Source organism: Cuculus canorus, chromosome 15 (assembly GCF_017976375.1).
Source record: "Cuculus canorus isolate bCucCan1 chromosome 15, bCucCan1.pri, whole genome shotgun sequence".
Lineage (NCBI taxonomy): Eukaryota > Metazoa > Chordata > Aves > Cuculiformes > Cuculidae > Cuculus > Cuculus canorus.
The window spans coordinates 10,892,633-10,919,997 of record NC_071415.1 but is presented as its reverse complement, the minus strand read 5'-3'; the positions used below and the strand labels follow the sequence as shown (position 1 = coordinate 10,919,997).

The following is a 27,365-nucleotide window of genomic DNA, read 5'->3' as shown; positions in this document are numbered from 1 at the left end:
TTACACCTAGATAATGGAAAGAGACGTGCACAGCAGCAACATCAGCTGTCCTTTTTAATAAAGCATCAGAGGGCTCAAACCAGTGACCAAATCGTAACACTTCACATAAGCAGCTGAACCTTGCTTGATGAGCAGTAAAGAAGCTGAACAGGAACAGTGACAACTGAACTGAAGGCTACACGTGCTGTATAAGTATTTCCCAACAAGACTCTAACATGAAGCATTGGAATACATTTGAAGCCAATGTGTCAGGTCATAAAGTGAAAGTCAGATGAAAATAAAACCTTCCTAGGCCAGACTCGCAGGCACAAGTGCCCATGCAGGGGCTCCAGCGATCGCAGCTGTGAAGCCAGTGGATCCATGGGATGATGATGACTTTTTAAGCCAATCTACTTTTCACCTGTCCCAAACCACATTACGGGCGTGCTGCTGAGGTGAGTTCACACTCCTCTCCTCACACACACGCTGGAGTCAGCTACTGCTCTTCAGTCTCAGAAGACTTTGGTGAAACCCTGACATTCCTCCAGTTGTTTGGGGAAATGAGAACAGCTCCAGAGGTGGAAACACCCATCAGACACCTCTGTCATATAAACACTGTGTACATCAGCACTTGCAGCACTGGCTCGCTCTCACTAAGCCGAGCCAGCACTTGGATCAATAGAGGGGGGAAAAGGAGGAGCAATATCTCTTACACAGATCCCTCAACTCTGAGGACAGCTGTGTTTTGGGCTTCTTTTCTGCAGCAGCTCCTACAGCACATGCCTGAAATGCCAAGACGTCCCAACGGCACAGAGTGTTTCCACAACAAGACAGGGGTCAGAAGAGAAGAACGAGCTTATATCCGCCTTTCTCCACCAGCTCCAGAGCCAGTGCTATTCTTCTTCCTGAGCATAAGCACACAGCCCAGGGCATCTGAAACAAGGTGGCGAAGACAGTCCACAGAGAGAAGTGCTGGGAAATTGTGCCTGGGTGCCCACTCTTCATCTCCCTATTGGGGGGACACAGGGGACTTCTGCAGGACGCCAAGGCTGGGAGAGAAACAAGGACCTTACCAGGGCCAGCCTCTGACACCAGAGGAGAAGGGAGCAGGGTTAGCACCGGGGAGGGACCTCGGCCCTGAGGGGAAGGGGTTGAAGGGAAGCAGGGACCCTGCCCTGAGAGAAACGGAGAGAGGGGAAGGACCCAGCCCTGAAGGAAAGAGAGAAGGAAGGGAGCAGGGACCTGGCCTTAAGGGGAGTCGGGGTGAGGGGAGGGAAGGATCTGGCCCTAAGGGGAAGGAGATGGAGGAGTAAGAACCCGGCCCCGAGGGGAAGCAGGGGGGAAGAGAGCAGGGACCTGGCCCTGAGGAGAACGGGGGCGCGGGGGAGGGGGGCGGGAAAGGACCCGGCCTTGAGAAGGGGACAGGAAGGAGCAGCCCCGAGGTGAACGCGGAGGCGGGGAAGGAAGGCCCCGAGGAGGCCACATTACCGACCAGGACCGCGACGGCGGCCAGGGGAACCCCCCACCCCGCACTCACCGCGCCCCTGCGCCCCGCGCCGCCCGCCGGCCCCGCTTCATTTAACCGCGGCCGCCCGGCCGCTTCCGGCTGCGCGCCCCACGTGACCGCCCCGCCCGCACCACAGAGCGGCGAGCGGGCAGCGGCGGGCGGCGCGGGACAAACCGGCCGCCCCAATGTCCCGTCTCGGCGCGCCTACCATAGAGACACGGCCTCCGGGGGCCGCGCCCCCCTTACTCCGGGCGATGCGCGTGTTTCCTGGAGTCACGGAGTCACCGAGGTCGGGAGAGAGCTCTCAGCTCATGGAGCCCAACCCTCAGCCCGGCCCCTCCGTGCTCGCTAAACTATGTCAGAAAGTGCCGGCTCTACGCGGTTTATGAACCCCTCCAGGGATGGAGGCTCCCCACTGCCCTGGGCAGTCTCTGCCAGGGATGCACCGCTCTGTCAGGGAAGAGCTTTTCCCTCATATCCAACCTAAACCTGCCCTGACGCAGCTCGAGGCCATTTCCTCTTGTCCCATCTCTCGTTATTTGGGAGAAGAGACCAAACGCCCACCTTGCTGCCTGTTCCTTTCAGGCAGTTGCAGAGAGAGATCAGGTCTCCCCTCAGCCTCCTCCAGGCTGAACAGCCCCAGGTCCCTCAGCGGCTCCTCATAACCCCTGTTTTCCAGCCCGTTTCCCATCTCTGTTCCCCTTCTCCAGCTGTGCTCCAGCCCTTAGATGCCTTTCTCTTAGTGAGGGGCCCAAAACTGACCGCAGGATTCAAGATGCAGCCTCAGCAGTGCTGAGTCCAGGGGGGCGATTGTTTCCCTGTGTGAGAAACATCCATTCCCTGGTAAAATATTGAAAAGGATAAAGTCTTTGAAGCAAAGGCAATAATGTTTTTATTTTACAATTCAGTGCTGAATCGGATGCCCTTCTAAAAAAGGCAGCACATCTTACAAAAGCAGTAGAATCATAGAATCGTAGAATCTCGTTTGGGTTGGAAGGGACCTTAAAGATCATCCAGTTCCAACCCCCTGCCCTGGGCAGGGACACCTCCCACTGGATCAGGCTGCCCAAGGCCCATCCAACCTGGCCTGGAACACCCCCAGGGATGGGGCAGCCACAACTTCCCAGTACCAGTGCCTCACCACTCTAGTTTTAGACAAAGAACTGTGTAAATCCCCAAAGAATGTTCATTTTTTTAGGTTATCCAACTGTGTTTGGAGACTCTCTTCAGGTTCTCTCTTGACCTAAGGCAACTACACCTTACAAGATAATTAAGCATATCAATAAATTCCTGCAACTCTAAGACAGCATTTATTCTTTCAGGTTATTTTCCATATCTGCATATTATCTCTTGATACCAGACAGATTCAAATGACAAGGTAATTGAATATACAAACCAGCTGCAGTAAAACTTATCAATTAATTCTCACACCTGCTCCCAATGCATATTTGATCCAAGTCAGGATGCTTTTGGCCTTCTTGGCGGTGGGGCAGGGGCTCACCCAGGAGCTGATGCTGCAGGGGGTCAGCCCTGGCCCTTCCAAAGCCCAATCATGAGGCTGAGCCAAAGGACAGTACAGGCACTGAGGAACAGTAAACACAGCCCACGTCAGACAGCAGGGACCGGTCCTTCGGTCAGACGTTCACTGGGAACTCTCCTGCGGAGCCACACCGAATACATCTACTCACTGAAGCATCCAGTGCAGATCTGCATTGCGCAGAGCCGTCAACACCTGTACTTCCCAGATCCGTACCCAGATACAAAGCACCAGTCTCGTGTATCCTCAGCACACTCAGGAAAAGCTGCCCAAGGCAGGCATCGCTGCCCAGCCTCCCCTTGTGGTCACCCTCCCAGATCTGACCCTGTGGGACTTCACTGGCAGATCTTGCCTGGCCACGTCCAAACGGGAATTGGGGGAGGCAGCCAGGCTCATTTAATCAGCATCCAATTAAAATTCGATTTCAAAATCTCCCAGAGCAAACGCTTTACACCAGCCTGGGAAGACTCAACATGGGGTAACTCTCTGAGTAGGGTTACCTCTGCAAAAGAGACTGGGTTCGGCCAGCAGGACAAGCAAGCTGCTTGCTTGTCTTTTCTACCTTATCACCATGCCCAGAAGGTTTCTCTCACAGATCTCCTAAAACCGGGCCAAATATCACAAGTGCCAGCGTCTCCCTGGCCCTCGAGGAACCAGCCTCTCCCCGCTCCCGGCACAGGGACCACTGTGGCTCAGCCATATGGTTCCCAGTCACAGCCTGACCTGTTCCGTGTGCCAGCTGCTGCTGGATCCGGGACACAGATGACCAAACTTGGCATGATGCTTGTAAATAGGGCTTTAAAATAGATATGAAGGAGGAGGGGGATAACGTCAACCTAGCCTGTAACAAGAGGTGAAAGGACAGGTGTCAGGAGCCAGGTGTTAGGGAGGATACTTCTCTAAAGCACTTTATAGGTAATAAAAGGTCCACTGGGAAGGTGATGCAACCGGCAGCGCAGCTGAAGTGCTTTTACACTAACACACAAAGCTTGGGTAACAAGCAGGATGAGCTGGAAGCTACCATGCTACTAGAAAGCTATGATCTAGTTGCCATCACAGAAACGTGGTGGGATGAATCCCATGGCTGGAATGTGGCTGTCAACGGCTACAGGCTGTTCAGAAGGGATAGGCTGGGAAGGAGGGGTGGAGGCGTTGCCCTATATCTCAGGAAAGGGATAGAACGTGGAGACCTGTTGTTGAAGAGTAGCCATGAACAGGTTAAAACCTTGTGGGTCAAAATTAAAGACAGAAGAACCAATGGGAACCTTGTGGTTGGTGTATACTACAGACCACCCCATCAAGGAGAAACAACTGGTGAAGCCTTCTTCCTTCCAATGCTAACTATTCTATGATTGTGATTCTATGACTCTCCCACGGCCACCTGGGAAGCCACGCTTCCCCACCCCTGAAACACAAACACCCCCCTTGTTCTACAGGCCATAAAAGCCAGGTTGTGATGCAAGAAAACATCTGTCCTTCCAAACCTGCTTGTGCTCAACCTCCTTCTCATCATCTTACACCCAGCCATGAGCTCTCCAGGCAGATTTTCTCTTACAACACAGCCGCCTGGTCCCGTGTCGTAGGCTCTTGTTCTCTAGAGGGATATAAGCAATGCAACATCGCTGTGGCAAGCCAAGCGCAGCTCTATCACACTCTTTAATTACAAGCACATCGATTTTCTTGTGACTTCTGTAAATATTTAAACAAACAGAATGGTGGATACCGAGAGTTTAAAGTTGTGAGTTTATTGCATATGTAACAAAAATGAACATGACCTCCTGGGTCCAGCCTACTATACAATCACTGTTTATTCCAGCTGGTTCCATAACCACATTAAATAGAACTAGTATTTCTTTAAATACTTTGATTTAGACATAAAATGAAACATTAGTGTACAACTGTCACAAAATAAATCTGCAATAAAAACAGTGGGAAGAATAACAAGGATAGCAGCAATACTTAAACATGACATTACAAAATAATAAATTAAAAAAATACATTATAAAGTGGTTGAGGAACAAAAAAAATTAACAAATTAAAACCAGATCCATGCTGTGTTTCTCGGAACTTGCTGTGCCACACGGCCCTGAACCCGGGCACTGGCTCCAGAGGGCCTGGCGGCTGGATCACGGATTTATGAAACCTGTTGGATTTCATACCCAGCTTGACTTGAGGTACGTATGTACTGCGGAGCAAACGCCGGTTTCACCATCTGGAACTTCGAGCAGCCTTTCTGAAGCAGGGTCTTGTCTAACGTAATGCCCAAGTGAACGCTAACATTCATAAAACAGTCTCGTTTCTTCCCGATTTAAAACACGAGCGAAGTGGTGGTTTCCTACATCCCTGAGCATAGTGTATAGGCTGATGAGCAATATCAGGGCAAGCACTGCAGGTCTGTGCCAGTGGACCAGCTTTTAGGTTTGCCTTTAGGACAGGAACAAAAGACACACTGTACCTTGTATTTCCTTCAGGTCAGATCCAAGAGTATCCATGTACAAGGCGAAACGTGTAATGATAAAATGAACACCAGACTCGATGTTATTCTTTGGGCAAGTTTGAGAAGTAACAACCAGTTCAAATGCTGGCAGACCAAGTGGGAATGAACACACAAATTCAGACAGCTGAGGTTATCCAAGCAGCTCCCGAGACCTCGGATAGGCAATGGTTCAGGCCATGCAAACTCTCATTTGTGTTTCATCCTTCCTTGGCCTTGAAAGCAGCGCACAGGAAGAACAAGCCACTGCTTAAAAACCATTCTGCCTCACTTCTTTACTTCCCTCTGTCCACCCAGCCATCTTTAAGGCCTGCCTCAAATGCGTGTACAGAACAAGACGAAAAATGTCTTCATCATCACCGAAGTGGCACAAAATTGCAAAGACAACACGATGGGAGAGGTGGTGAAGCTGTTTAAAAGAGAACTGAAATAATTAAAAAGACAGTGCCCTATTCTCGTTACTGTCAGCATGGAGGAGGTACCTCGACAAGGGCTATTAAATACAGCAAAAAACAGACGGACTTTTCCAAACAACAATCCTTGCCTATTCTTATTTTGTGCATTCAATAAAACACCGATCTAGCAAAGACATCAGGAACTATCGTATGTCAACTGTGTCATTGACACAGAGCTACTTGACCTACAGATCTCCAAATCAAGGGCCTTTACCTTCACTTCACTTGCTTTTTCTGAGCCAGTTGTGCTGCAGGTAGAGCTTGCGTGACAGGATTTGTTAGTAGTGGGCTTTAATATCTGGGTTTTTTCTTTGAACTCGTTTAGTGAAAAATCCACTTGAGACTGCATGCAAAGCTTTTGGGCAAGAATCCATTTTGCATTTTTCCTAGCTGACTGGTTTATTGCACATTCAAACGTACTGAAAGGATTAAATACACTTGATGAACAGGTACGAACTTCATGGCCGTTTTGAAAAGCCAAGGCTGTGGGGATCCTGCTACTCAGCCTAAGCTCGTACGGATGCTCCTATGCAGACAGCTGCATTTCCTCTCTTTTCTGCACAAGTCACATAGTTTCATCAAAGTCGCAACAACCAGTACTGCAGAAACTCGTCTCCAAGTGCCAAAAGATTCCTACAGAACATGGGTCTAAACACACCTCTCCCGTACAGCCTTGCAGGATGAGCATCTTCGGCCCCCCCTATGCAAATCTCAACATTGTACAACTTTACACCTCCAATGCAATCCTTGCTCCTAATGACAAATCACAAGAATTTTGCTCAATGGGAAAAAAAACCTCACAAACAAACAGAGAAAGATGCCAGGGTTTTGACAAGTGCTTCTTTCTGTCCTATCACAGTTTAAAGCTATTACCAAATTCAGTTAAAAAAAGGCAAAATAGAAGTATTCCAGTAGACATCTTCTAAGAGCGATCTTATACCCACAGCTGAATTTCAATGCACTATGCCATAAACATAACATCTGTTAAATGTTTCAGTAGATTCTCTCTAAAAATCAGGCTTGCCAAAGAAAAAAAATCCTACATGAGCAAGTCTGCCTTACTTACGTTTAGATAAGTTTGATAGATAACCGGGTCTTTCTGAAGCTGTGTTATTTGTTAAAATACCATCTCCTCTTGGTGTGCAAACTGGGAAAACTGTTAGTGATTCAGGTATTTGATTTGCTTTCGTTTCCCCTGGGAAGACGTTTTAGCTGTGTGTTAGAGAACAAACCTTTCAATATTAGTTTCAGATATTGGAGAAAATAACCTTATATGGCTCTCTGGAGAAATCTTCATCCCTACAGAACTGAAGTCATAAATCCTTCCAATAGCTTTCCATAACATTTAAAATGTACTCACTATATCGTTACCCTTTTACCTCAACCTCCAAATAAACCCTTCCCAAGGCCGAAAACTTTGGAACAGAAGTCTGCTCTATTAACTTAGCTTTTCAGTGATTTCCAAGAGAGTCTTAGAATTTGAAGTCACACAAACACATCTCGGGTAAAACAACGGCACACGAATCACAGCTTTGGGACTGAATGGATTTTTATCCTCTGTCTCCTCCTTACAAGGCTTCTCTGCAAGGTACTTACATCTGAACGAACTATGGAAAGTACTTCTGCTGGAGGAAATAATTGTTTTCATGTGCAAAACAATTAGATTTCAGCCAGGACAACCAAAAAGAAATCATACAACACCATTTAAGCTGTCCCAGATTCCTTCACTTTTCTCAAGGTGTGCCACAGCTTCCACTGGGAGCTTCCTGCTAAGGCAGAACTTGGATTTCTTTACCTTTCAGTTCAGTGTTCATATGGAGGTATTTTCTGCTAGAAGTTTACTTTTTCAACAGGCGTTTAAAATGTGCAATGCAAATCCTAGTGCCAATCAGACACACTATGCCCGCCAGACTCTACAGGGGCTCAAGCTCGATTTACGACAAACTAACCAGGTACACCTACCAGTTGCAAGTCCTCAGCAAATTAAGCTCATTCTTAATTACAATTTGATTCTCCTATTAAAAAAACCCACAAGTCACTGACCCTATCACAATATGTGTTACAAATCTAGCAGAATATCCTGTGTAACCAAAGCCAAATGCTGAACTTGGCTGCATTTCAGTTTTTAGGGGGATGGAAGAAGAGGAAAGGGATTATTGAAATAAAGGGGGGGAAAAAAAAAGTTGGAAACCACCAACAAAAGCCCCCACCCCCACCCTCATCCACCAGTGGCAGAAGGAAAACAGCCCCATCTCTAAGTTGTCCAGAGTCCCGGTGCTTCAGACAGCTTAGCAGGAAGTTCACAGCAAGCTTCTTCTAGCTTTTATTTGGTGGTCCATGAGCTAGCATCTGGTTCCTTTGGTTGCTCTCTCACTCCACAGCAAACCCACATGTCTCTTCCACAGCTGTCAACAGCTTCTCATAAAGCTTCTCATATGACTCATAAGGCGGAATGTCAATCCGGTTAAAGCTAGAGGTATAATAACAACACATTGAAGCATATGAATCTAAAATATTAATTGGAAAAAGATTTCTAGATCAGCTACATAAAGAGTCTGTAAAAATCAAAGAAAGCCTCAACCACCTCAGTAGCCAAAGGAGACAAGATAAATAACAACTATATTTCTGCAGCAGGAGTGCATGACTTAGTAGGGCAGCGTTTGGGAGGAGGTGGCAGATGCAGGAGACTTGCGAATAAAGCAAGTCACTGGGCAGGGCTGCTCCCTGCTCCGCCTGCAGACAACCTGTGCCTCCACTGAAATGATTTCCCGCCTCTGGTAGAGTAAGACTTCTGTACAAGAGCTCAGTGCTGTGCCTGCACTGCACTAAGAGCGCTTTTCCTACACTGAACATCTGAAAACTACTCGTCGTAATCCTGCTTGAGGGCTCACTGCCACGAGTCATTTCTCATTGAACTTTTGCTGAACACACAAACTTACAGACATCTCGCTATGCAGATCAATCAACTCTGCGATAAATGAAAACCACAGATAGTAAAGAAGACAAATCAAGCTGCAACAAGAGAAGCTGATTATTTTGCTGGCTGCAGAGTAGAGATATTTCCAAGCTAGCAAAGCACACTTGGGAGTCATCTATGCATATCACATGGCTAATCCATACCCAGGACAAACAGAGATGACTCCTCTAAACCAATACAAAGGGAAAGCAAGCGCTGACATGCAAGATGTTTTCATCTTACCAAGTGTGGGCTTTTGGAAGGTTGTCTGTGTTTGCATCTATTAAATGGATGGTAAACAGTCTGGGTCCTGCAGCGCCTGTAGAACCTTAGACAGACATTCTAGTTAATGCACTTCAACAAAACAGCACTCAGGCACACAGATTTTGCTACTTAGAAAAAGGCAAGAGAAACCCCTACAGTTCCAGCTGCAAACATCAGTATGTCATAGGCTGAAACTATAGATGAGATTTGCAGCTGCTGAAGGGATGGCAGAAGCAACAGTACTATTTGGGACAATGAATCTGCAGACTGGTATTTTGGAAAGCTGCTAAATTTTACATTTGCAAAGTTTCACCTTCAAAAATGAAAAATGAGGTGCAAAAAAGTTTTCCTTGTACAAGAGGACTAAGCATTTTAATTTGGAACATCAGTTTACTGTCAGCCAACAGATGGACCATTACCAGGAGAATCACAACAGCTGAGAACACTGACACCTTTTCTGATGAAAAAAATCATAGCTTTAAGGAACTTCTTTTAAAGTCTAACGGTTTGTTACCAAACCATGAAGGAATACAATTTTCATGTGAAAAAGTTGTTCGATCGCCTCTATAATCATATGCATGCTTGCATGCAATGATTTTAACATCAGTCCACAGAGTCAAAGGAGACTGATAAGCTAATATTGACACAGGTCAACGTGCTGAACAATGACAGATTTACCAGTTTCTATCAGCAATGGCTCCAGCGTTCGCCATCAGCAGAGCTGCTGACAAATAAAAAACTGCTCTTGGGATCTGAAGTTTATAAGTGCTTGAGCTACCCAGTAACAGGCTGATACTCTACAAGGGACTAGTAAATACTGCATGATTTTATCTCCATCTCCCACCACAGATTAACTTGGCCTCCACATCAGTCACCTTGTAAAGCCTTGAAACCTTGAAGTGGGACACGCGTTGAACCCGTCACAAACTGCAGCAGCCTTGCTCTTCTTTCTTCATCAAATGTTTCCACTGCTTGCCAGAACCACTTCACAATATTGCTGTCTGCCATGCAGTGCTTTAGACGTGTGTTTGACTTCCAGTCATTCAGGTCTATCTTATCCAGGCCTCCTATGATTAGCTGTTAAAGGATCAGAGAATGCTTTAACATCCAGAGTCATTTCAGGTTTGCAGCTATGAAAACATATATCCAACCATTTCAAGAAGCCCAGCACACTTTATGCGCGTGAACCACCTTTTTGGTTTAAGGTAACGCTCCAAGACAGTCCGAACAGCCAGTAAATCTCTCCAGTTCAACTGCAATGAAACTGAGGCCAAGAAGCATGCTTACCAGAACCAGGGTTTTCACAAAACTAGACTCAGAAGCCCATTCAAGACCTGATTTTTTAAAATCTGACTGAAAAGTACAGTCTATCTTTACGAGGGTGCAACACAGACTTGGAAGGTGTTCCCTCTGCTGCGCTACACAACGTTATTTGTTCTGATGCATGTTTGTCCTACAGGTGCCAATACCAACTACGACAGAATCCTGCTCCATTTATGGTAACACACAGAATTTTCTCATCTGTTTGCTCATGTCATTTCTTAGAGGCTCTAACACAGACCAGACAAATTACTTCAGTCTTTTCCATGACACCAGGTTGCAAGATCCTGTAAAAAGAAGTCTCTGCTGGGCATGAATCTAGCCACCTCCCCTGGCAACCACAAATAAATGGCATAGAGAAAACTTCATCGCTCAAAACAAACTGCACATCATATTCTGTAATATTCCACACTGTGGCTCCCCTTTTCAAGAGCTACCACTTAGCAGCTGCCTTTCTGTGCCATCAAGGCAGCACCCACTTGCACTCGCTTATATTATTAGGACAGTTGTAACTGTTCTGACGCAGGCAGTATTGAAACATTTAATGGATTTTTAATCTGTCTTTTCAAGCAGCCAGCAAATGGAATGCAATAGATTCATGGGAATAATCAGAATGCAAGAACAACTGGCACGAAGCTTCTGCTTCCAATACCACATATGGTCCATATTCTATAACTTGCCTTATTTTTTTCCACAAAGGCAAACCCAGAGGAAAAACTGCTATAACAGGAATTATTTTAAGGGGTGCATCCTGCAGAAGAAGAAAAATTGTTTTGTTTTCTGTATGCTCTACATTTCTATTTTAGTCTCTGTAAGCCACGCCCTACGTGCATACAAAAACAGCCATGTTTGAAAACAGTTACCGAAGAAAATAAGTTCGAGGGTAGACGGCAAGTTAGGTCTTGCCAACAATTCCTCAGATGTGCAGTACTCCCTCCCTGCTCAGACCACCTGCTTTGAGCGTTAGTCCTTGGTTAGACAGCATAGGGTATTTGTCTTTCTCTGTTTAAGTAGCCCTCTCAATAATGTCAACCCAAAGAATGTCTAGAATAAACCAAAAAGGGTTTGGTGAAACAAATACCCAGCTTTCTGGCACTAAAATTACAATCAGTTTTGTGGGTTTGTTGGCTTTTTTTTTAATATCACTGCTTGGTTGTGGATCAAATAAACTACAAAACAATATTGTATGTGGATAAAACATATACCTCAAGTTCCTTCTGGTCAAAAGGCTTAAGAAGATGTTGAGGAATGAGTTCATTAAAACCCTTCTGCAGTGCCAGGAACTGTGCCTCGATGCCTCTCATAAATCGCCAGTTTACATACAGCCTATGGGGGGAAAAGAAAAAGTCAGGGATGATGAGCTAGATAGGACTGATTTTTTTATATCAGAGCTGGAAAAATGCTTGCTCTACAAAGGCACTTGTTCTAATACACATTCTGTATTATGAAAGAAGTGCTTATCAGTTCCTTTTCCCATCAATTATTAATTACTGCACCATCAACAGAAAAAACAAAGTACAATTCACAGCTTCATCTTCCCAGGTCTTACAACTGGGCATTGTATGAAAATGCTTGTGACATTTATGACTCGGGTATTCCACTCCAAAATACCCACTTCCTTAGTTTCACTACATAAAACAATCTGTTTACTACTTTCTTTCCATTACACTTACGGGATATATTTTTGTTCTACAATACCTGACATATTCTTTCTTGTTCTCTTCTGTCACTGGAATATTCCTGCCATTTGGTTTGAGCTCATGCTGTAAAATCCGCCCAAAAGCGTTGTGTTCCACACAAAAAGTATGGTCCAGAACCGGGGTGATATCATTCTCTCTGGCAATGGAAAGACAAAGAGCAAATGCAGTATTTTTCATATTTTGATAACTCTCAGTGGCGATGCTGACAGTTTGGTATTTGAACGCTTAGTTTTCAGGATAAACTCCGTAACCAGCCATCTGCATTACACACCAGCAGAGGAATATTGCCACTATATCACCCATTTCTGCATAGCTTAATGCATGCTGAAGAGCCTGACTAGATTTGGGTCATCCATCTAATTGTGGCAGAACTCTGGATAATGAATAAAACCCTATATACATAAACACACACATATATACACAGCAAGAATCTGATCCGTTGGCATGCGTGGCTGTGAAACATGAAACAGATCACTTGCGGGGAACTTCAACATCATCAGTAGCCTCAAAACACAAAACAGCATTTAGGTAAAGAAATCAAGGTAAATTGCTTAAGAGTCCCAAAGCCACAATGAATGTTGGATTTTGTTCTAAACACTAAGTGTGCAGAAGCCCAAATTACTTCCATTTATTCCCATTTTAATCGGTTGGTTTTCTTTTGAACGAGACTGTACTTCTCAGAACTCTGTCCGGAGTTGGATTCTGATACTTTAGTCTACCACACCCAGGCAACATTTAATGATTCAGTATCTACTTTGCTGCAATGAGAGCTAACAGAGACTTTGCAGTGAGAATTTCTTCTCTTTTTGACATAGAAATGGTAGTTCAATAATTTTGTACAGAACTCCCCTATTACAAGACTTCTGCAAACATTTACTATAAGGCATTATTCCTCTATTGCAAACATAGTCTAATGCATGCTTTCTATAGCAAGACAATTGATAAATACAGTACTTACAAGATCCAGACTAAACTTTTATGTAATTCTGGGTCAACAGATTCCAGATCAGAGAGTTGAATGGGCTTCCCCAGAAGCTGTTTGTAAAAGGGCACTGTGAAACCCCCATTGATATAGTGTCCATGGAACACAGCCAAACCCATTATCCGACCAACAAAATGGAAATAAGACAAATGGTCCTGCAGGGAGAGGAGAGAAAACTCAGGCAGTGGGAAGACACTGACATCTTGTGGTTATATCTCTGCCCTCTCTTGTATCTTCAGTGCAGGTTATCTGCAAGCCTCTGGGAAAGAGGAGCTGCTTTTCCTCATAACATAACTAAGATCATCAGCATTCAATGATTAAATGCCTCTAACACGTCTCTGTGCATTACCTGACAAGTAAACTGGATGCAAGCCCTCTAGACTTCTCAAGGGGCAAAACTTGGGGGAATTTTTTTTTCCCAGAATACAAGGTATGACAATTCTAAACAAATTACTTTATTCACCATTTAATCATCAAAATTCTTTTGCTTTTGGGGAAGCAAGTCTTCTGCTCATTTCCTTCATGTCTTTCATGTTGCTTATGAACTGACTTTTGAAAACTGAAACGTAAGTCCTATGGTCGACATTCTTCCAATCTGTTTCCCCCAATCTTACAAGGCAAATGTCAGGAAATGTCATGTCAGGAAGATTTCCCCTGTAGCAATACAGAATGGCTGCTCTTTTTAGGGTCTGCAGCAATACAAATAATGCAGTAGGAAAAAAAAAGCGCAGCAGCTTGCTGAGAAAGGCAAAGCAAGGCAGACAAGCCCCTGCAGCCACAGGTGAACACTGCTTAGGATGCAATGTTGCTTACACAACCACCTGCATTCACAGTGAAGATGAATTTCATCCTTGTGTATCTTCTCAGAATGATCGTGCATCCCAGTCAGTGCCCAGGAGACTCAAAATCAAATAATTATCAAAGGATACCTCCTCTCTCATCGTTTCAATCTCTGAACAAAACCACTCTGTTTTGTCCTATGTAAGACTCATTAGCACATACTTATTCTGCTTTACCCCTCAGTTTACACTCTTGTCATGGAAGAGCAGGTGTAAATAAAACTGCAGGGGGCACCTGTTAAAGTAGGTTTGTCACTCTGAGGTCAATACTTACGGGATTGATAGAAGAGTCTGGGTTGATTTGCAGCATGTAAATATTATCTGTGGAGTACTGGAAGAGTCCATAGTAGGGATTCAACATTTCATGGCACAGTAAATACAACCATTCTCTGGGGAACAACAACAACAACAAAAGGTATTTTAGAAGGGTGCAACTTCCACTTCAGTTTCAGACAACGCAATTATTGTTGCGTTATCATCAAACCAGTCATCAGTTATGAAATGCTGATTTCAAAATCAGATCACCTCGTACTGTCCTCCATTTGCAAACCTAAAAGGGATGCTTAAAACCCTATAAAGTGCCTTACTCCTCTCACAGGCAAACTCGTCTCAGTTTAGAAGTGCCGAAGAGATTAACATCAATTAAAGAAGCTATAGCAAGCCATCAGACAATGCCATCAACAAACTGAGTCTGTACAAGATCCACTTCCAAAAAAATCCATGACTTTGTACAGAGTTCAGATATTAGGAGACTACAGGATTGACTTCCTCTGCAACCTGTACAGTACAAAGAAATACTCAAATGTTTAGGATCACCTCAATCACTGGAGGTCTTTAGAAAAGCTGTTTTCTTGCAAATGCTTGATGACTAGAGAATCTCTGCTGTCAGCAGAGAGCCCAGAATAAGCAGAGAGCCCAAACACATTAAAAGAGAATGGCTTAGGAAAATTCTCTCACTTCAGTAACACACAAGGACTGGAATGGAACTACAGCTATTTCTGACCTCCCAACTCACCATGACAAATATCCCTCTTATTAAATTCGGACAGCCATCTCGGGTCCAAAATATTCTGAGAGAATTATCCACCTTAATGCTTAGAAGTGGAACAGCACTGATCTGAAAGAGTCTGGTGCCGTCAGGGCAACACGATGTCAACAGGAGACACTCAAGGTTGCCTCGGGTAAGGCAGGTCTGAATGTTCCACCCTCCTCCCTTCGTCCAGCGGTGGGTTACTGAAAGACACCTAAGCGGGTGTATTTGAGAGATCTTTCAATGAATTTACAGGGTGCATTTGAGCCACCAAAGATGAGCATGGTGATGATGACACTACAGTCAACTCCAGCTCTGATGGAACCCATGGGGGATGGCAAATCTGCTCTAAAATTTCAGCCTTTGTTTAGGATTAGCTCCCCTCCACTCCTGCTCCAACAGATCACAGGACTCTACTGAACGTGGCCAAGGCATAACGAAAAGGAACCCCATTGTCTTGCAATCCTTTTGCTGGAAGTCAGACAGGTGTATTTAACAGAACACCTGCTGTGATGTGGATTTTACTTCAGAGTCTACAAGCTTCTTGAAAGACCTCACAATTTGAGCTGATCACAATTACACTTACAAAACAGAATCCTGTTGCTGAGATCAGCACTTTTTGCAACAAGATCAACAGCCTATCCTAAACAAGCCTTTTATGCTCACATATGGGGAGGAGGGGAAATATCTCAATGTGGCATTAATTCCAGTAACGTTCCTAAATCCAAAGCAAATCAAATAATTTAATGCAAGCCTTTGACACCAGGAGGGCTGTGGGACAACTGTTAAATCACATGCTTCCAGTTTCCAATCTACCATGAAATGAAGACTGAACCTACGACCCCTACCTATAAACTAGATCACAAATAACTTAAATATACCATTAACAGATAATTCAAAAGGGAATTATATCAGCCACAGGTCACTTCAAGGACAATTTTACAGTTAAGGAGTGCCAGACAAACCCCGAGGTCTCACCTAGCTACTCCTCCATAATCCAGGCCTTCCTCTCCTCTAAATTTCACCATAAGCCTCTTTTTCAAGTCCTTTGGCCTCATCTTCATTATCTGACGGTAGGATTCCTATAGGAATTTAAAAAAACAGACGTTTTATTTCCTCCTTATAAGTAAGTCTACTAAGATGCATTACTATAATATAGATTGTTACTCAACTACAGAAAACATTATTCTTTTTAAGTGCTGATCTGAAGCAAATTCCAATGCCAACACTTGGTGGTGTTCACCACCTCTTTCACGAAGCAGACTTGCTACAATTGAAGATCAGTTTTAATTAACTCTCGAGTTACAAAAGCTGTTAATAGTAGTAAAAAGTCAAATACCTCAAATATTTCCTCCCTGGATACTTCAATGCGGCAGTGACCAGCCTGTGGTTGCTGAAGAGAGAGCTCATGTCTAAGAACTTTCAACTTTTGTACCAAGTCTCTTTCATATCTTTGTGCAGGCAACTCCTCACCATCTTCTAGTGACCCCTCATTTGGAGCTGGCAGAGGCTGCTGGCTGGGCTCTTTTAGCTGGCATTGATGGCTTTGAAAGAAAAGTGAAACATTTATTCTAGAAGCCTAATGAAAAGGAATATGCAAAACAACAATGGAAGAACTGATTAAACTTCTCTAAGAGGAACCTGGAGTAAAACGTACATTCAGCTGGGTAATGTCTATAGCAGCATTACCCTACATTCAAGGCTGTATGGAATGCAGATATTTACTTACAATAAAGAGTTCCACCATTTTTCAGCTCAGTTTTTATATGGCAATATGTTGTGGAGGGCTGTGGATGTGATCACTGACTGCTGACTGAGCAGTAATTAAAAAGTTCACATGGTATTTCTCCCATACGGAGACAACTTTCAAGTGCATAACACACAGAGACCTCTAGTGAAACAAACAACAGCTTTATAAGTGGAACCATCTAACAACTGTAATGAATTTTATTCCAGCTCCATGCTAAATAAGGCTGAAGATTCTTGATACTGTAGAAGCACTGCATCTATGGTTATTAAAAGAGAAAGATGTACTTGTCCCAACAGCTGCAGCTTCATACATTCAAGTATCCTTATCCATGAGTGCTTTATCTGGCCTGAAGAACAATCATGTTTTAGATGCAGATTCCCCAGCTGGCTTCAAGCACAAACAAATCTGATCCAAAACAAAGTCTGATCTTGGGCACAACAAGCACTGCCAGGCTGCTTCCAGGGTCAGTTCTCTAACAGTTCAGCTGTCTTTGCATGATGCAGAGCTTGAGCTTATTAAGCTCTGCTAAACCCGAGCTGGATGTGCACAGCACCAGGTGACCAGACTGGCTTTACATTCCTGTTGTCTGAAGCTCCAGGGAACACGAAGCCAGGTCAAGTGTAGCATAGCTAGAACTGCTAAGCCAGACAGGTATGAGCTGGTTGCTGTGGAACTACCTCGCTGACCCTCTGTCCCACCCCAGCACAGATTGGTGCAATTGTGTCAAACCAGCTCAGAGAGATAAGTGCTGAAATAAGCAAACTCTCCCTTAAACCTGAGGACTGAAAAGCATAGTTACAACATTTTTTAAGAGTCTCTTTAAAAAGGTTAAATAAAACCAGCACTAAGAACCAATGCTTGGACCCTGACTGGAGCATTGGCTGCAACTGTTCCCCAATACCATTACCATGCAGTGTTTCAGTCCCTCATGACTCCCAGACTGTAGTTGAAATTGGACAAAAAGAAAAGGTTTAAGAATCCAAACCTGAGATGAATTATTTGTCAGACAAGGTTCTTACTTCATGATGTGATGTAGTCGTGGATCTGTGAATTGTGTGGTTCTGTTGTTATGATCTACAAAATATATTCTTCCTGAAACTGTACTTCTAACTTCCCAGCCTGGAGGCAAAGGTCCTAGTTCATCACAATTCACACTGTTAAGGTCTCTAAGGAGAAAAGCAAACAAAAAGTTAAAGCGTTCCTGAAGTCAAGATGAAACCAATTCATGTCCAGGGGAGAGGGGGAGATTAATTTGGTGCTCAGTGATTCTAGGCTATGGAAGCCTTAGGGAGGTCAGAATAGCTGTTTTAATGCTGTGATTTTAGAGTCTTCAATCTAAGCAGTGCAACTCCCTATGGTACACAGATAGAAAGGTAAATTCAGCAAAACATCTTGAAAGTAACAAATCCATATAAGCCTGAAAGTAATTTCGATGCATGCATCATTATTTAGGTGATGGCAGAGCTTCTGAGGGCTGTCAGAGGAAGAAAAGACATGTTTTCATAGCAAAAAATTCACAAAAAGATTCCCTTTAACACTAACATGATCCATGTGTAGAAAACCTAATAATTAAACAAAGGCCTCTGTACCAACCACTGTCTCCAAAGACCCAGTAAGTCAAGAGCTGCCAAATGCTAAGAATCACGTTAAAAAGAATCACCTTTTTAATTAGGCACAGCTGGAATCCTAACTACATGACTCATAAATCACTGAGAGCAAGGCTTTACCAACACATTCACCCCTTTTATCCTAGACCATTTTTGAGGATGATCCCAAGTGCTGCTAAAGGCAGTCACTCACTCTCAGGTAGAGAGATGTATACCTAGGATCTATTTACGCATAGAAAACTGGAAGCACTTAACGTCCCAGCCACCTAACAGAAGAAAACACTAAGAGTGGAAAGAAAAGGAAGGAGGGAAACCCAAAGAGTATTTTTAAACAGAAAAGCTGTTGTTAGATTAAGTATTCCCTAGGCAGCTGGCATGGATTCATCTGTTATCCAAGGCGGAAGGCGCCACTCTATTTCCTTACCTAAATCCAACCGTGCAGCGTCAGTATAAATGAGAAAACCAAGAGGCCTTAGAAAAGGTAGAAACACTTAGTACACCAAAGGCTTCATTAGTGTCAGAGTGAGTCTAAGCCAGAAAGGAGTACAGGGAGGCAGACAAGCCTTTGTTAGGCTCCTTAAAGAAGATTATGGTTGTAACCATTTGTCTCAATCAGCTGTGCATCTGAAAGTACTTTAGAGATCTGCTTACATTAAGTTTTAACCTACATCTGTGCAAAATGCCAAGGATAGGGTTTGGCACTGCAACTTGGTACTAAGAAAGCTGCCTTTAGCTAAAACAAGAGTGACCCGCAACTTGCAAGACATTGTTGTGTCCACTTACATTGCTGGTCCTGAAAACCTGGCTCTAAGATTTGTTGAGAGAAGCAGGAACACCACCTTTCATTAGCCCCACGAGCATCACTGAAGACGAGACCAGGCTTTGGGCACACAAGCCTGACACGAGTGACGTGAATGAATGAGCGTTGTTGTTTCTTCTTCTGATCATACCAGCTAATCTAAGATCAGCTATTTTTCTCTCTCTCTCAACTTTATTTTTCATATCCTTCCATATGCTGTGGTTTTATCAACACACTTGTCTACACTACTTGATATCATTTTTCTAATATCCTGTATCACATCCATGCATTATCCAGCCAGCGCAGCAGCTGAAGGAGTTACGAACTCTGTGTTCCACTCCTGAATCTGGTGTGCAGGTGGTGCAGCGAAACGGCCCAGATTCAGAGCTCCTCAAAGAAAAGCACCAGACCTTAGTCACAAAGACTTGGATTAACTGCAGGTCAAGGTTTAAAGAGGCTTTACTAAATTAATCATGTGGAGGATTCAAATTTTCTAGCTGCAAATCGTTGGCCTAAAGCATAAAACCCCAACACCACTTCAAGTTTAAACATGATGAGAAATCTCTGCTTCACTTATACATGAGTGAGCTCTATTAGAGCAGAACTTACAAGTTCAGTACTCAAACAATGGCTTTAAGAAAGTATTCACTTTTTTGTTCAATTTGAAATCCAAATTGTAATAATACAAAAAAAGTTCAGGTAAGAAACAAAGTCACATCAACATTTTAGGAACAATTTGTCAAAAGGGAAGCGCTGAAGGACTGCCTATTTTTTTTCCCTTTTGTTTTATGTGACTCGCAAGTAGATGATTCTTTCTTTCAAAAAGAGCAATCTTTAATGTTTGTTGAAAAGGTAACTAGGAACATACAAACTTCATCTAGACAGGCCATTTAATAGATTTTTGCTCTCAAAGGTTCATCTCACTGCCATAGACACCCACCCACCCCCAAATCCCCTGACTATGTAACTTTACGCAGGTACCTTGGTATCCTTGGATCATGCCACGTGCTAACTCCAGTCTGTGTGTGCAAAAAATAAACCTGTCCCTGTACCGTTGTTCTTTGTTCTGTGAAAAGGAAAGAAAGATTATTCTTAATTACAAATCTGAAAAAAACAGAATAAACAGTTTCTTCAAAGCCATCCGCATATTCTCTTTCTGTCAGAGCTAGGAGAAAGCACTCGAGGCATCTCCCGATCTCCTGCAGTATCAACTGTTCTGTCCTAAACACAGTCTTCATAAATTTACCTGACTATACATTCCACTGTTCTTTTCAAAACGCAAATCCATGCACCAGTATGTTTTAGTTTGTATTTTTATTTTTAGATTGTAAGACAACCTGAACCCCTAAACTGGATTTCTTTACCTCTAGATTTGTTGTGCTCTTTTCCAAGATTTAAATTCTCCTTAATCTTATCCTCCCTAATCATCTGTACTATTGGCTTGTTTGTTGTTTTTATATTTTCCTGATCTGTTTTCAAATGCGGGCTCAAACCTACAATACGTGTCAAGGGGGAAGGAAAAAATAGCATGACTGCTCTAGTTTAAAGAGCTCTTTACAGTTATTCTCCCTAGATACACAGCCAAGATTAGCAGTGAATTTTCTGTAACAGCATCATACCACAAACTCAAGTTTAATTTACCATCAACCCCTCAGTGTATCCTGGCGTAGCCAACTGCGAATTAGCCAGTCTCAGGCTTCCAACTGCACCACACAGTTCCTTTTCCAAAACACAGATCATTATATCCACACGGATGCTGCATGTTCTAACAGGTAAACCACATCTTTATACTAAAATGGGAGAATTCTTCTCTGAAGTCTTATGAAAAGACTTCAGTTTTATAGTCCTGGAAAACTCTTACCGTAGCCTTCCGGTAGGTCAGGCGACTGGTGACCATGCGGCCTGTTCTGAGGTGTCTGTGTGTGCCCTCGGACTTCAGGAGTCCGAAGTCGCTGTGCCTGAAGCCTCTGATCTTGACTGGGGGACTCTACAAAGCGACAGTTGCCTCCGCCAGCAGCCCCTGTAGTGTCTGTATACGGTGCTGGTTCTTCCATAAAACAGCTCAGTGGCCTTCCTGGTCCAGAATCTTCATAAACCGTTCTGAAAATAGGGAAACTTCAAGAGTTTCCATCACAGAGAAGTGAATGCAGAAATAACTGTTTCTCTCTATCACTCTATTACTTCTTTAACCCAAGACAGGACACTTCATTAATGCTTTTATATCCCAAATTTCTCATTGAGGTGCCAGAAGCACCAGTAAAAAATATCAAGTCCTACCCAGGTTAGTTTATTTTCTTCTTATAGTTTCCAGCTATAATTTACTACCTGTTAATTATTCCCAGACAATATTAGTTACACTGATATTTAAGATTTCTAGTGTTAATTATATTCTTTCCACACAAATCACTTTTCAAATTAAGTGTAATGAAAACAATCCTTACCCTTCATTCTCCAAAAGCCCTCTACAGTCCACTACAGAGCCTCCTGTGCCTATTCTGTCCCGTGTCTGTAAACTGACTGAAAAACAAACACCAGTTAATAATAAAATAACAACTTTTCCCTTAAAACCAACATAAAGCCAAACAACCCACATTTATGCAGGGTAAAATATTAGGAAAGCTATACCCTACACACAAGGACACACCACTCCTTCTATAACTCTAAAGTACTGTTGATTTTCAAAAATGGAGAAGGGAAACCAGAGGCATCACCACATCAAAACTTCAGCTGAGTCTGTTTCTTTAAGTATCAAATGTCAGGTTCTACATCTGTGTTTCATGAGGACCCAGAAAGTTAAGCTGGACAGAAATTACCACTAGATGTCATCATTACGGTAAGAATTTGGGTTTTGCCAGAGACATTAATGTATCAATGAAAGGCTTGGGTTAGGGGGCTGCAAAACGTGGTGAGATGGGGTAAATTAATCGTAAAACTAGCGCTGCCTTGTTGCAATTTGGAAATCGGTTACATGAGTGAGTCAAAGGTATTGTGACAGCAATTTGCAAAATTAAACTCCTACGGATCCTCTTTTCCACTTAAGATTCTCTTCACTTGTCACCGTGGTCCAAGCACAATCAGTTTTGCGGTGACATCCAGCCCTCCAGAGCTGCATCAGAAACCTTGCCAGATGTAAGGTTTCTCATTTTAACAGTGTTTCACATTATCAGCTGAGAGAAAACAAACTTCTACATAGAAGTACAATGACAATTTTCAGGTTCTGTAATTTAATCTCATTAAAGCCAGAAGAAACAATACAGAAAAGGCACGGAGGCAATAATCACTACAGGTTTTTTTAATACAACACTTGTCCATATGGTGTATTTACCCAAGAAGATGAAAGTCTAGCCAAGAGTTTTCTTACCCACTATTTGGCCTCGCACAGCATCGGTATCTGTGGGATTTAGTTTGCATAGATCCAAACGTTGGTCTGCAAAGGAGAATTGCAAAGATGAACAAAACACTAGCGAGGTGGGAACACCACTCGCTACCCTGATAATAAGGCAGGGAAGGGTCTCAATTGCAGCAGGTAGGGATTTGCTCTTACATCCAGTATCTTTTAGCCTGCTGATGGCATTGGAGAGGAGTCGGACACACCCCAGGAAGCCAGCTCCCTGCTTCTTGTGGATTTTTTTATGGTTCCATACACTGATGGTTATGGAATCTGTCTTCCCAACATATCTAGAAAAAACACATATCGGAAGAGTAATTTTAGAAAAATATGTCTTTTTACTCCACAGGATTTATGCATTATTTGGTACAAACTGACAGTTTTTAGTACATTGGTCATGCTGCTTTATTATCAATACAGAAGTGCTTAAGCCTGAAATAGTATTATTAATGAATTACTGCACTATGATTTCACACAGCGTGTTAAATTGATATCGCTGCAGCTTTAATTTAACTACAGACAACCTCATTAAGAGCTATACAACAAGCTGATTAACATACAAAACTTCACAATTTACGTTTCTAATAATTTGAAGAAAATAAATCACTACAACAAGGACAATCTTTTTGGAAAAGATGGACTGCACTGCTCCAGTAGAGCTTATTCTGTGGAGTTAGGCTGTGTAGCTGACACACAACTGGTTCCAAATTCAAACACCTACAAGAAAAGCACCACTCCTATTATTAACAGGTAATTTCTTGTTGCAAAAAATCAGTCATCACCTTGTTGCAAAAAATCAGCAAGTGTGAATCTTTTTGCAAACACAAAATGAAGCTGCAGTGCCAGCCCTTGCACTCCGTTTATTGTTTAAACCCCTGGAGTAATTTTTACTTATGATTTGATGAACAACTCACAGATCATAATGCTGGTTCCATTTGGGGTCCAACGTGTTCTTCACAGTGTCAGTTGAATGGCACTGACCTGACCCATCAACAACTATTTTCGCAAATGGGTCAGGAAGTCCTGTGGAGGGGGAAAAGCTATTAAATATAATACTTTTTGGTTTGCTTCTTCCAGGATAACGCCATCACAAGCTCCTGCTTGTTCCTCCCACTGAAGCAAGAAAAGTCACTGCTACTTTAAAACTATTTTAGTAAACCCAAAATAGAGAAGCGAGCTCCTAATTAGATAGCGGTATGGATTGGTATCTCTCATAAACGGTGAAAGTTTATAGAAAACAAAAGGTGCTTAATTTACCAGTGCTCAAGTGCCCCATGCATGAGCAGTCATTTTTATTCAGTCTTTAATGTAATACAGAGTCTGCAGCTCTGGGATATTTCACTCACCTCCCTGGCACACTTTACAAACAGAGGTGTCTGAGACGAATACTCTTGGTGCCCCCTTCCCAGAACCATAAGCAGAAGCCAGCTTCTGGCCTCATCAGCCAGACTCTCAACTAGAATTTGTGAGTCCTGTGTCTTTCCAATCCAAGAGTCTCCACTACCTAAATATAATTCAGGGTAACGCATACTCGTGTCAAAATGCAACGTTACTGCAAGAATGGAACCACAGAACAAACAACTTCCCTAGATGACTCATGACAGTAATGCACAATCTACAGAGAAATCTGATTAATCAGGAGCCGAAAGTTATATGATCAGGGCATACTTACTGAAGAAATCTTTCTTTGCAAGGTTCTTGGCACATAACACTGCAAAAGAAAATATCAGATAAAGAAATGTTAAGAGCATCACAAAAAAAGCTTTCTGGCAGTCATACCAGCTACAATGCTACCTGATCGTAATTCACATAAACCCACCCAAATAGTAAACGGGAGCAATTGTTTTCTTTATCTGTGATTGGAATATGTATTTACATAAAGAAAATAATCCCTTTGCTTTTTTTCTGTTGTAACAAAATAGAAAAGATTAAGTGAAAGTCCCTTTGTGTTAAAACCTCATTTTCTGTACTGTGTGCTTATACAAAGGCTAAAGCAGAATTTTGTTGTGTTGTTCCAGAACCCACCCATTTGGAAGGAGGAGTGAACAGTTTCTGAGCCAGTAATGGTTCTGGGACTCTTAGAGGAGACCTCTACACTGAGTCCCATCGAACATCATGCAAACCCTGCTCTTTGCACACAACTGGTACATAAAACAAAACGAGGAGGTATGTTATAACAGGGTAAGCCATTTGCAAATACAAAATGGGTTTGTGGTATCACAGGACCTCACTTGCCAGAAAAAAAACAGGGAAAAAACCCTGCATCCATGTATTTTCCTTTGAAAGGGTCACAAATGAGACATTTCTCTCTCTCCAATTTCATTACACACCACAAAAATTAAATCAGGAACCTCGCACCAGTCTCCATCTCGACGAGGTCCATTACCAAGCACAAGCCTAATTTTACTTTTCAGTAAGGCCTGCTCAGTATGATCCCAGCAATCCAAGTTGTTCAGTATGCATTGAACACTTAGAACAGACCAGGAAAAATAACTACAGAGCCAAAGATGAAAATACTAGAGCTCCAACTTATCTAAAACCAGGAGAGGAAGATCACTGTAAAAGACCTAACTAGGTTTGAGGCAGCCTCTTTCCTTCTGTTTTTATCTTGCAGCAGAATGAATGCTCAGAAGATTCTCAGGCGGCCGTTTCCTGGGGTACGGGCCATTTCCCCTTCCCATCTCTACCTTGCCTTGCTCCTGACCTCCACTCACTCTCAACTAAACTACATCTAAGGAAAGACACAGCAGCAAAAATATGGGAATAAATATTTATCTTTAATTTTTTTTACACTTCCACCAGAATTCCACCTCTCTGCTCCAGAACAGCGTTCCCCATTTAACAGCACCAGCAGATTAAAAACCGCCTCACTTCACATGTCAAGCAAACAGACCAAAGAAATCCACTATTTAACCCAGATGCTCGTGGAAAAAAAATACACAAATCCTCCGTCTTAGCAATAATTACAGCAGCCGCAACAGGAAACTATTTTTAGAATGGATTAAAAGTTACTTATTTCTTACACTGGCAAACTGCATAATCACAGAACGCTCCTCTTGGATTATTTTTTTAACAGCTGACCAAAAATGAGAAGTCTGCAGGACTATGGGAATTCAGTTTGAAACAAAACAGGATTACAGAATCACCGTTCACTGCTCTATGGAAGCACAACAGAGCAACCTTTAATTTCCTCTTCCTGTTGCGAGTGCTTCAGAGGAAAAAATACCAGAAAAACAGAGACTAAGTACAAGTAAAACCAGAACTTGGGTGTTTTAGCACTAGCCAAAAGGAATTTTAAAGTTCTTGTGAATGATGGAGCTTTTCTTTTTTTAAATCAAACAACTCATTTTACTTTCCCATCCCCAATTTCAAGAATACATTATTGAGTTGGAGAAGTGTGCCATCTGCAACTACCGACTATGAAATTATTACCTTTATTCTATATTTCATGTGTACTTTCTGGAGTGAACCAGCAGTGCTGGTTTCTAAAGCTGTTATTGAAGAATGATATTTGTTCATTTAACTCTTTTCGCTCTGCCACAGGCTTTCGCTTTACAGCAGAGGAGCATGGCTGCCAACTTTCCAGTTGCAGCCTGCGAAACCCTCAATTTTAGGTTGCAAAAATAATTACTCTTTCTTGTAAAAAAAACATTGGCACAATAGCTAATAGCTGGAATAAACATTTATGGAGCAATCTCCGGGATCAGGCTGCCCAAGATGGACCGTTGGCTCTGCTCCACTATTTGCATATTAAACCCACTAGAGCAAAAAAATATTTTCAAGTGCTCTATTGCTTAAAAGCCACGGACTTCTAAATTCCAGTAAGGAAACAGGTGACAAAGGTCAGCAACAGGAGACTTGGGCATGAATCCATGCCAGGAGCGGAGCAGACAGCCCCTCCCTGCTCTGTGAAGCTGGGCATACGCCAGATTTGCATCTTAAATGCATTCTCTCCAGCAGGACTTCAGGGAGACTGGAAGCAGGATCTGACTGCTGCTACTGCAAGCCCCAAACCTGTGAACTCCAGCAGATTTAGCTACAAAGGCTTAAAAAGTTATTAATTTTATCCCTGCATCAGAGGCAGCGTAGGAGAACAGGATAGATACTTATCTGCAAACCAGGCACCCAAGATGTGCTTTGCACAAACCTCATCTTTGCCTACTTTCCATCTCTCCAAAAAGCTTTTTCTTTTAATTTCTTTTTTCTTTTAAACAGGGAAGGTTTAGGGTTTGTCAGCAGGAGCAATCTCCCAGCATTTGCTGCAACGTTACAAAAGGTACTATTTCTCCTGACAGGGCATTTACATTCTACCTTCTCAAAGTCAACCAACTTGTTTCAGCTTGACAGTATTTGTTTATACTCCGCTCTGGATTGCTGCACAGCACTGAAGAACGATTTCTTTAATACAACAGATCCCAAACAACACTGAAACAATGTCTTTACATCTAGATTATAATATTTATAAAGGGATGGGAATGTTTTTTTAAGTACCTGACGCTATTGAGATAATTTCAAAGGCCAAATTAGCCAGCTGGGTGAAGTACTAGTGTGAACCCATATTTGGCAGGAGGTGAGGAAAGGATGAGCCTTATACAAAGTCAGTATTCACCCCGAGGATGTCTTCAATGCAGATGCAATTTGAGTGAGTGGAGTGGTTCCACTGCCAGCTCCTGGTTGTCCACTCTGCTTCCAAAGCAGGCATGAATCATATGCTGTGGTTCCGGAGGTGCCACAGGAGCGAGTTACAGACGGGTGTAG

The 27,365-nt window shown here is 42.9% G+C and overlaps 2 protein-coding genes across 5 annotated transcripts in view; both read right to left on the bottom strand.

Annotated features, from left to right (window-relative positions):
* The window catches only part of RNF216 (ring finger protein 216), a 79,926-nt gene extending 78,317 nt beyond the window's left edge, over window positions 1–1,609 (bottom strand). The window contains exon 1 of the mRNA XM_054080608.1: window positions 1,517–1,609. The gene's annotated coding sequence lies outside the window, so the exon portion shown is untranslated. The remainder of the gene's footprint in view (window positions 1–1,516) is intronic.
* Window positions 1,610–5,495: 3,886 nt separating this feature from the next.
* Window positions 5,496–27,365, bottom strand: part of SMURF1 (SMAD specific E3 ubiquitin protein ligase 1) — a 45,633-nt gene continuing 23,763 nt past the window's right edge. The window contains exons 2-18 of one of the 4 annotated variants that reach the window (XM_054080724.1): window positions 24,280–24,318; window positions 23,522–23,630; window positions 22,764–22,897; window positions 22,581–22,646; window positions 21,661–21,736; window positions 21,081–21,334; window positions 20,201–20,285; window positions 17,833–17,979; window positions 16,403–16,607; window positions 16,042–16,145; window positions 14,308–14,422; window positions 13,171–13,349; window positions 12,211–12,348; window positions 11,718–11,838; window positions 10,068–10,269; window positions 9,172–9,256; window positions 5,496–8,442 (exon numbers count right to left, since the gene is read on the bottom strand). In XM_054080724.1, the coding sequence (XP_053936699.1) occupies window positions 8,343–8,442; window positions 9,172–9,256; window positions 10,068–10,269; window positions 11,718–11,838; window positions 12,211–12,348; window positions 13,171–13,349; window positions 14,308–14,422; window positions 16,042–16,145; window positions 16,403–16,607; window positions 17,833–17,979; window positions 20,201–20,285; window positions 21,081–21,334; window positions 21,661–21,736; window positions 22,581–22,646; window positions 22,764–22,897; window positions 23,522–23,630; window positions 24,280–24,318 (2,159 nt within the window). In that variant the 3' untranslated portion in view covers window positions 5,496–8,342. The remainder of the gene's footprint in view (window positions 8,443–9,171; window positions 9,257–10,067; window positions 10,270–11,717; window positions 11,839–12,210; window positions 12,349–13,170; window positions 13,350–14,307; window positions 14,423–16,041; window positions 16,146–16,402; window positions 16,608–17,832; window positions 17,980–20,200; window positions 20,286–21,080; window positions 21,335–21,660; window positions 21,737–22,580; window positions 22,647–22,763; window positions 22,898–23,521; window positions 23,631–24,279; window positions 24,319–27,365) is intronic. The other 3 variants (XM_054080725.1, XM_054080726.1, XM_054080727.1) reach the window with 3 other exon arrangements.